At 42.9% G+C, this 10,475-nt stretch overlaps 1 protein-coding gene across 2 annotated transcripts; it reads right to left on the bottom strand.

The window, feature by feature from the left end:
- Positions 1-214: 214 nt before the first annotated feature.
- Positions 215-8,767, bottom strand: Gcsam (germinal center associated signaling and motility). 2 transcript variants are annotated; one of them, XM_032899294.1, is made up of 6 exons: positions 8,698-8,761; positions 6,157-6,225; positions 4,235-4,291; positions 3,287-3,333; positions 2,031-2,059; positions 215-1,166 (listed from the first exon to the last, which is right to left on the bottom strand). In XM_032899294.1, the coding sequence occupies exons 1-6, from the start codon at positions 8,724-8,726 to the stop codon at positions 849-851; spliced, it is 549 nt and encodes a 182-aa protein (XP_032755185.1). In that variant the 5' UTR covers positions 8,727-8,761; the 3' UTR covers positions 215-848. The 2 variants fall into 2 exon arrangements, with proteins under 2 accessions (XP_032755185.1, XP_032755186.1); XM_032899295.1 differs by lacking the exon at positions 6,157-6,225 and having other exon boundaries at positions 8,698-8,767.
- Positions 8,768-10,475: the final 1,708 nt, after the last annotated feature.

The raw sequence follows: 10,475 nt of genomic DNA, 5'->3' as shown, positions 1-10,475 counted from the left end.
GCAGACATGAGACCATTTATGGACCAACTTACTGTACCATATATAGTAGGCAGCCAAAATGTACCATGGAGCAAACAATATTCTCTCAGTAAAAAGAGAAGATAGTTGGCTCTCCAGAAACTTCCTATTCTCTCAGTCCCTGGCACTGTGGTATTTCTACTGTGGTATTTCTATGTGGTATTTCTCTTCATGGCAGATCACTTGCTTAGCGTGGAGGAGGTTCTGGTAATGTTTACCTGAGCCATAGGAGAAAGACAAGTCTGATGAGAAGGTCAAAGTTTAAAAATACTGTTTAAAATTATATTAATGATGGTACGAGAAATTCTGAGTCATGGGGACCGTGAGTCCAAGGACACTAGATAAAGGACATGTCTTAGATTCATGGAATAAAGAAAATATTCCCGGTTTCCATAGCAAGTGGTGCTGAGCTGGAACTTAACGGTGATGAGGGATTCTCTCTGGGGTCATGGAACACGATGACTAAGAGTCCCCTGACTGTAGAGTACAGTTGTGGGGATGATTCATGAGAAGTTAGTGAGAAGAACAGAGCCTTTTGTGGTACACCTCATTGTCAATACTGGGACCTCTTCCTACCACAGATTATTTTTAACACCACTTAGAAACAAAGGTGGTTACTCTCTTTTTCAATGTGATGTTCAAGACAGTTGACTAATTTTTGAATGCTGGCTATTGTCAGACTCTGAGAGGCTCTGCGGTTTGCAGAGTCTGCTGGGCCAAAGACCTCCAGAAGAAATAAGCTAAGATCTCCATGACCCATGACTGCTTCAACTACAGTCCTGAACTCCTACTTTTACCTGTCAGTGCTAAAGAAACTCTAACTAGTCACTTCATTGTAGATGAGAAAAGTGGGTCTCAAAGGGGGCTGTGAGAGGCTGTGGCTGTTGATTGGCATATGAGGAGAATCGGCTGGGTACAAGAAGTTCATATTCATCTTCTGTGGAAGGTAGGGGCTGAGAGGTAGAAGAGAAACGAAGAACTGAGTACTCAGTCTCTGTTCCTCTTGACGACTCTCTGTGTTGGTCCACCTTGTTAGAGACGTTCTCATATAACCCCTCAGCAGGCTTGCCTGATGGCCTTCCCCTGAGGGCTTTGTGATCGACAAGGATGTAGCATAACTCTTCTGTGTAGGTCTCATTAGCATTGTCCTACAGGTCAAAGGAAAGGCACTATGAAGATCTAACCTCTTTCCATTCTATTTATACTTCAGTAACAACACAGGTCTGCTGGGGACAAATCTATATTCCAGCACCACTGCCTTCTTCATTCCTTGGTCACCTTAATTAAATGGCTGCAGGGGCATTCCAAACACCGGACTTGTAGATGGACAGTTCACGTCATCCAAAGCATGTAGCTGGCTTTATGGGTTCCACAGTGAGCCTGACCACCTTGTATACTTCCCATGGTCTTAGAACATTGGATGTACTTGGATAACATTTAACTACTCACTAAGAAATTATTTGAGTCTCCTGTACCCCATTCAAAATGTAGCATAGGACAGTTTTGAACTTCTGATCCTCTTACTATTAATCCTCTACTTTAATGCTCACTATGGGAAGATGTGTGTCATTGTCATCACCGCTAGTTTACTGTGAGCTAGGGATCAAACCTAGTGCTCACTGCATACTAGATAAACACTCTCTACAAACTGCACCACATCCACAAGCTCCTCATTGCAGATTCTCATATTATTAACTTGAGAGAAGGTTGCCAAAGCACTGGCTTTGGAGGATATAACTTAATCTTTTATAGTTTGCTTCTGTGAAGTCAGAGGACACAGCAGTACTGTGATGCAATAATATGGGTGGTTGTGACAGTTACATTAGATGCCTGTCAAAAGCTCAGCACATAGCCTGTCATCAACAAAGTGCACAGCAAATGTTAGCGCCTTCCAGCAAGTTATGTGACAGGAGAGCTGATATTTCTGCCACCCGGCACTGCAAATGGCTTTGGGTTCCAGCCCTGGCATTTACAGTGTTTCTTTCAGGCTGGGATAGAAAGGTTCTTATTACCTGAATGGGAGCTGAAGTCATCCCTTCATCTGTAGAAAGAAAATACATTCAATGAATCACAGGTCTCTTTCCTTAGGTAATGCCCACTATGTAAAACACACTTGGTGTATGCCACTTGGTAAAACACACTTGGGAGGCAGACACACCAGAAACAAGTGTGCCCTCTCAAGTCTAGGCAGAGAGCATATGAGACTGCATGACGTTCCCACACAGCAGATAAGAGAGTATACTTTCTAACAGGTAATATAGAATGGTGGTAGCATAGGGACTGGTGCTTGAGGAAAGTTTTCAGAACAGGGAACTTGGATGCTTAACATTTAGGAAGCAAGACAGTTTTTCAAAAGATCTTTTACTCCAAACTGACTGCTTCAGCCACAAAGCAGAGGCACACTTCCCATGCCTGGCATCCAAGCAAAATAAGCAGAAAAAAAAAAAATGGAGGCAGAGCTGTTCACAGGTGGCAGTACCATGTGGCTCATGGGTTTATATGTCTCCTAATACTCACATCACTGCAAACTTTTATGTCCACGTGGGACTTCACAATTGCCACTAGAAGAAAGGGTTCTGTGGCCTCATTTCAGTTATGTTTTCTTTTGATGGAAATTGGTGTTTATTGGGACCCTGGGAGCACTACAAGATGCACAGAGCTCTTTCTTGAGACTCAGTGCATAGGTGTGGTGAGCTGTATTCTCCACTTTAAACCCAGTGAGGGAAAGACACAATTTTCTCTGGAAATGCTAGGGTCCATCTTCACACCCACATTTCCTTATTCTCTCTCTTGTATTTGCTGTCACTCTCCAACCACTCATGAAGTCATGTGACTTTAACTTCAGCACTGATCTGTCCCCACAGCCTTGTGAGAGGTCTGCTGGCATGACTTCTTGTGAAGAGAGTTCATGCTTATCCCTCATCTTGGGAAAACTTCTCCATCCTTCCCTGTTGCTCCTAAGGGGAGGACCAAAACATTGAGCTGCCTCTCTGTGCTCTGGCTGACACATTTGTCAGTAAGTTCCTTCAGTTTCCAGATTGGGCAAAGATTGAGGAATATGGAGTTCATAAAATCATTCCCCGCTTCAATGAGACCCGGGCCTAATAGAAACAAACAACAACAAGTAAACATAGAACTGGATAAATCATAGCACTAGATGTAGGGTTATAGTAGGGATACTCTCCTTGGGCTTTGGGGAACACAGAGAAAGGACATTTTAGAAATGTATTGCATCAGAAGTAAACATGATGGGTAAATTATGACTTACTTTGCTTTGGAGACTCTTGTCGGGCTTTAAATGTGCTTATGTTTTTCCTGTAAGAAAGGAATGCAGACGGGTTGTCCCAATATTCAGAAGCTTTTAAAACATTAGATTATGAAACTTCAGCTTCAACCTTTGCTTTAATAATTATATTGTGCTTTGATAATACTTCTTTTAACAGATAGGAATGAAAGAGTAAGAGGGAAAACCTAAGATTATTTTAAGCAGAAATATATTCCTTTCTCCCTCCTTCACTTGCTTCTAGTTTGAAACGTGATCTGTGCATGTGCAGTGTCAAGAGGCTACAGTTTGGGAGGAATGTTTCTGACACAAACTTCCATTTTGTTTTTACCATGCAAATGAAGGAGCAGGCAGTTTTCAGTCCCAAGACTAACCTGTGATCACACAAGCAGAAAACCAAACACTTTCCATTAGAGTACACTGTTTAGAAGGTCCCCTAGAAATATGTTGGCAACCCATTGTCGTATGGCAGACAAAGACACAAAGACACAGCTACTATAAGGATGGCCACAGGTCTGATATGCTAAGACTGCTTACTGTCATTAATAACCACTTAGCCATTTTTAGCAATCCTTTTACTCTCCTTGAGTGTCTCAGGTTGGGCAATAAATTATCACCTGGAGTACATATTCTCCACGCAAAGGGCAAAAATGAGTACTTCCTTACAATGTGAATACTCTTAGTATTAATGGGCAGTTTCATTTTTGCATCTGAGGCTTACCCTTGTGAGAAGAAGCTACCACCCATGAGGCAATTATTCTTGATTCTTGCCACACACCAGGGGCTGTTTCCTTGACTGATTCTCAGTGACTGTATTTCAGCTTGGTACCAAACTTGGGTGTAGCCACAAAGAGGAAGGTTAGCTCACAGGTACAAGTCCCACATTGAGGACACAGGTAGGGAATTAACTCCTCGGAGCAACACTTCACTTACCAAGGGAGGCAGGAACATCCTTCAACGATGTGACAACAACTCCAGCCCTTGAAATATCTGAAAGAGATGACCAGAAGTCACTGACCCTGGTTTCTCAAGCTTTACTGAAGGTGACTTCTTTCCCTGTGTTTTTGCTGTCCTTATTTCTTAGGTGAATTGGACACAAGTCTATGACACCATCAATTTCTAACCAGGGATAAATTTCTATATTATCCTCAGTAAAGGAAGCAAAATGTTTTAAAACCCACAATTCTAGTGATTTACTTGGCAAACTGCGATGGATTTATCTCCAGAAAACCAAGGTGCAAGCCTGTAGACTTTTGGAAAATACCATTCAAAAATGTGCCCACAGTGAACTTCTCAAGTAGTTTCCCCCAAAGGGGCATCCCAGGAAAGGCTGGCTGAGACCTGTGGCCGTGGGTGGGAATACCAGCTTGGTTGAACAATTATGTGATATCAGAGACTTTGGTGCTGAGGGACATGGCCATAGTTCTCTCTTCTTAGTGTACTTTGTTCCCTGGAAACCATTTGTTTTCACCTTCCTCTTCTGCTGTTAAACGACATCATAAGGAAACTCCTGAGTCTGACTGATGTGTGGAAAACAGGCTCACCAAGGGAATAAGGAAGCGAAAGGGAGGGGAACAGTTGAATTTTGAGTTACTAGATCCATATTCTAAACATTTGGGGCCAGAATTTTCTTAATTTATAAAATTTACTTACTTTCTGAAGCTATAAGGATCATACAAAGGCGATGATGTTTGCGAGCTGCACTTCTTTTATGCAGCTCCTTGCAATGCTGTCTTACATTTTAATATGAGTGCTTGGTTTGGGGTGAGTTTGGGTAAGTTGATTACGACATATTCAAGAGAGGTGGAAAGAAACATCTAAAGATGTGCCTGCCAGTGAACTAGCTCAGGAGTTCTCCCAGAAAGGGTAGCACAGGAAAAGCTGGATTGCGACTGTGGATCGCAGAGACAAACCTATGTGATAACATATAGATGCCAAAGGTCCCAGGCGCCTGTCTTCTCATAAGGCTTACTATCAAGTTTATGATCTCTCCCTTCCTCCCTCCCTCCCTCCCTCCCTCCCTCCCTCATCCCCCCTCCCTCCTTCCCTTCCTCTCTCTCCCTCTCTTTTGCCATTATCCCCCCATTCTTTTCTTTCATTTTTCATCATGTGACATACATACTTAAATAAATGGCCAATGACATCTCTCAAAAGTGATTCTCAGCTTGGTTGCATTGAAGAAATGCAGCCTTGGATGGGAAGAACCTTTGGGTCCCTGCCTCTTAGATGGTCTTAGATTTTTGGCTTGTTTTTATGTCCTCTCTCAAATGTACTTCCTAGAACACTGAAAATTGCTGCCAACTTTGGTAGGTCACAGAACAACAAGCTTTGCCAAAATTTAGAGTTCTGAGACCTCAGGTACTAAGACACTGCAAGATTCCTTCCTTCATTGTTCCCTAAGACTGGGGACTCAAAAGACCACCCAGGAGGGATGCATGAGACTGTAGTAGATTCGCAGCACTGGCCTACACAGGCAGCTCTCCATGAGCCTTTCAACCTCATGGCATGGGAGAATGCATTTAGCCCCGAAATAGAAACACAAGGCTTAACATGACAAAGCTAAGGTAGAGATTTGAGCACAAAGCCACATTATTCCACAAACAAAGAAGCAACAGGATTTCAGATCTTTCTTTCAAGTTATACCAGGGATTTAGGCATCTAATTTCCTGTTGCCAAGGATACAGGAGGCTCTTAGAATAGCAGCATGTCTCCCGTTCAGTGTAAAGAAGTCTTGTTGTCTATTCTTCACACACTCATCACCATGATGGCTGGCAGTGGGCCTCAGCTTTGGGGAATGTGTAGCCTCAGCCCTGATAACTCTTTCTTCTTGGGAGGTGGGGAGCGTATACTCTCACCTGCAAGGTCTCCCCTTGGCATTTTGCAGTCTCAGATTCCAAGGTGTTTCCTGCATGTCCAGCTGCCACCTAAGATTTAAATTTCAGAAATAGACCAAGTGTTCCCTTTCATAATTTCTACTCTAGTTTTATGTTTCTCCCACCTTGTTTTGTTTCTTTTGTTTATGTGCAATCCTGAACCACCTGAGCATGTCCCTCATTTCCCTGTTGTCTATGAATGGTCTCTTCTGAAGCACGGGACACCGCCTGTGTCACATCTAACATCTCTAGCACTGCAAGGAACAGCCCACCTATGATGCTAAAAACACTCCTGAAAATCCTTATCAGTCTGAGAATTCTTTCACAGGAAGAGGCCTGACTTCTTAGTCACTGAGGTCCCAGGGCCTGCACCCAAGTAATGGGGTTCAGGGAGTTAGCCTTTCACAGAAATCCAGAGAACAAGGGATAGATAGAAAGGGATAGATAGATAGATAGATAGATAGATAGATAGATAGATAGATAGATAGAAAAAAATAAAATAGAGACAATAAAATCATTCACTGGGTTGAATTTCTGTTTAAACTTTTTTTAAAACATTTGCTTGAAATTGAGAATACGAAGAAATAAAATTGGTGAGTACTTCTTAGTATGCACCAGCCTTTTCATGTGTGATATTTCATTCGGTTTCAGAACAAGTCCATCGGTTGATACTATTGTCCTGCTATTTATTAACAAGGTATCTGGGGACAAAATTTAGGCAACTTGTTTTAGCATCCACAACCGAGAAGGGGGAAAGCCTGGGTTTCTTTGGGAAAATGCTCTTCTCTGAGACCCTGGGCTCTTCCTGTGAGGAAGAGATATTTTCTATTCTCTGATCTGCAGAGACATAGTAAGCTGTGTGCCCACAGGGATAACAGAAGAAAGATGGACCACAGATGCTTGCACAGGAGGGGGGATGCTGGGATAATTGGGAAATTATTTAAGGATAATAATATCTGAACCATGGGCTGCTATCCTAAGAATAAATATAAACTAATAAACCACATAAAATGAGTAAGGAAAGACTACTACAAGTGAGTACGGGGAAAGAAATATAAGGAATTTCCACAATGAATTGGACCATCTTTAAAGTGTAATGATTACAGAATAATAAAAATCTAACCACAGACTAGAAAAATATTATATTTTGCAATATTTATGAGAAAAACCCATTAAAGATACAAATGGCTTTTGATTTCAGAAAGAAAATGTACTAAAACTCAAACAAAAATGAATTGAAGGAGTACTAGCTCTTAGTGGATAAAGAAATACAAGTGACTTAGGCCATAGGAGCTAACACAGAGACTGTGGGTGTAACGCTGTAATTGTGAGTGTGGTTCCCAGCTCACGTCACCCTCTTCTGTCTGTATTTCTATGCTTCTCGCCTTCTCATAATAGATATGCATCGGTGTTACAACACAGCAAAGTTCCGAGACATGAAAGTGCCTGTGTGCCATCCCTCATGGTTTCCTCATCTATACCGTATCTTCAGTTTGCTTTCTCTCTCCTTGGGAAAGCTTCCACTCATCCCTCTTGCACTGAGTACCCGCTGTGTACCAGAAACAAAGGCAGGAACCAGGAATTCACAAGGCCGTGAGCAGAAAATAGGAAGCAATCCACGCTTTAGCAGATTTCTCAGGGAGATATAAGGGCGGCCATTCATAATCTCACAGAAGGCTATTAGAAGGGGGGTTGGGGGGCGGGAGAGTCTAGAGCAAACACTGGCTCTCAGGAAAGGACACAAATACTCCCAAGCATCACTTGGGTGAGTGGCATTTTGCGAGTCCTCATTTTTCTATGTTCTCCTTTATATGCTATCTAAGACCAAGGCAGCAAGTAAGACCCCCGCCAGCTTACTGTCTATAGATCACCTAACTTTATACCATAGAAACTCCATTATTTCGTGTAATCATATTTTCTTTCACATGTGCTTTCTTTGCTAGAATGAAAATGTTGCTCTGAAAATTGAGAATAGTCCCCGATCCCTGAAGCCTTCTCTGTCAGTGACTATGGCTCCTCACTTGGAACCTCTGGGTAGGGTTATACTGTCATTTTCATTTAAAAATGAGGAGACCAAAGTCCAGGAACATGAATGCAAGTCTTCTCCCTAGTGACACGACCTTTTCCTTAACCTGCTTATAAGTGCACTAACTGCAGCCTCACTGTGGCAGGAAATGTGTCGCTTATTTTAACTTTCTAAAGACTCCCCTTAAGGTGGGCACTTATAACTTATTCAAGAACACCTCGGGCCTAAGAAAACATGCCTTCCCCCAGCCGCAGGAGAGTTTCATTTCTTAGATGGACAGGAGTCCTGCTTTAATGAAGTCTTTCTTGCTTTTCACCTATTCTTACGTTGGGGTTGTCTGTATGTGTGAAAACCTGTAAGGATGTGACATGGTGTATAGCTCAGGAGAGACTCAATTCCTGTCACACCCCTTTCCTAGTCCATTCACCCCAAGAGTGGCCTCCTTTTCTCTTTCACCTCTGGCTCAGGTCTCTACTCTCAGGAGCCAGGGAGCTCACCTGGTTGTCCTCTGCAGACAGTTCCCCATCAGTCTCCTGAGCGCCTTCCCTCTGGTAGTCTCCACTTCCTTCTCACCTTGGTCTTGCACCGTGCTCGTAACTGGCAGTTTCCAACTGACAGTAGGGTCAGAGCAGCTCTGGCCACCCGTGCAGAGAGCCAGAAAGAGGAGGTGCCTAACGGAGGAGGAAGAGGGCTGAGGGGAAGATGAGAGGCACATGCGTGTGTCCTGAAAGGTCAGGGCTTTGATGCACCAGGCTATTAACCAAAGCAGAAACGGCTGGTTAGGGAGGGTGGTAACCACTAGGGAACCCCTGGTGTATCCTAATGGATGAACTATGGGAGATTTTCTACGGAAGACACCTATGCTTAATAAAGAAAGTCAAATGGGAGAGGAGAGTTGCCTAAAAAAGAAAGAAAGAAAGAAAGAAAGAAAGAAAGAAAATGAAAAGCCTGAAACAACAAATACTTCACACCACTCACAAAAACAAAACAAAACAAAAAACCCAAAAGGGAAGACAGAATCAAGCCACAGTCTAGTTGGACATAAATAGACTTTCAAAATTTACTCATGAGCACATATACTGGAGTAGCTGTACAAACAAACAAAGGGAAGCTGAAAGGAACCAGTGTGGAGTGAAGGGGCCAAGGAGCCCCTAGGGAAATTGTAGGGTAAAATGATTTATTGTGGGAAATGGGAAAAGTGGGAGCACTCTAATTAGTGTGTGAGTGGACGGTGCTAAATCCAGGAGAAGGAGGGTAAATTAACAGCAAGGAGGGCTGAAAAAGTCATAAGAAGCCGTACTAAAACGCCGATAATTATGGAAGCCTATGTATAAATATTCCTATATTGGTTTAAATATAAATTTCACATCTGGTCTGACAACTCCCTTCAGGAGTCAAAGATCTGAAACTGCAGCACTACACGTTATAAACCCTCTCAGGAGTTGTTGGTCAGGGCTATCAGACACTCCCTCCCCACAGAGCCTTATTGCGATTGCTCTTGGCTGCCCCCTACAGGCAGAAGTCCATTTTGCAGCAGACACCTTGCACTTTAGGGGGCCCTGGCTCTAGCTAACCCGAGTGCCTCCTGCAGTGCTCGCCAAGAGCCCCACTCCCATGCACATCTAGGTGGCACAATGATATCAGGAGAGGAATTGCTTTTCGTCTTGACTGTAGTGACTGTGCCTTCTTCACTATTTACAGAACGGTACCGAGGATGGATTAACTGTATAGAAATTATATCGAATCCTGTCACTGCAATTATGTTTTCATTCCTGTTTGTTTGTTTTTTTAATTAATCTTCTGTGTGATGGTTGTTTCTTCTTTGATTACTCGTTCGTTCATCTGATCAACAAGTATATGTTGAGAACCTACTGTGTGCTGAGCATCTTGGGCACAACAGTGAGCAAAAAAGAGGGAATATATTTATTTGCTTGACTTTTAGTAATAGAGAAGTCATAACTAAGGCAAACAGCAGGATGGGAACTGTCTTACTGTTCTGTTGCTGTGAAAGACAATAGGAGCAAAGCGACTCATATAGAAGAACGGGTTTAATTGGGGGCTTGCTTACAGTTTCAGAAGATTCATTACTGTGGGAAACAGACAGACTTGGCCTGGGAGCTGTAGTAGGTAGCAGAGAGAACAAGGACCTTGCCTTGTTTGGGATTTTGAAAGCTCAAAACCCACCCTACTCCCCACCCACCAGCTACACGCCTCCTGAAACAAGGCCACGCCCACTCTCAAAAGGCCACACCTCCTAATCCTCTCCAAATGTTTA

The sequence above is a fragment of the Rattus rattus genome, chromosome 4 (genome assembly GCF_011064425.1).
Source record: "Rattus rattus isolate New Zealand chromosome 4, Rrattus_CSIRO_v1, whole genome shotgun sequence".
Lineage (NCBI taxonomy): Eukaryota > Metazoa > Chordata > Mammalia > Rodentia > Muridae > Rattus > Rattus rattus.
Note: the sequence above shows the minus strand (reverse complement) of the source record. Positions and strands in the feature narration are given on the sequence as shown.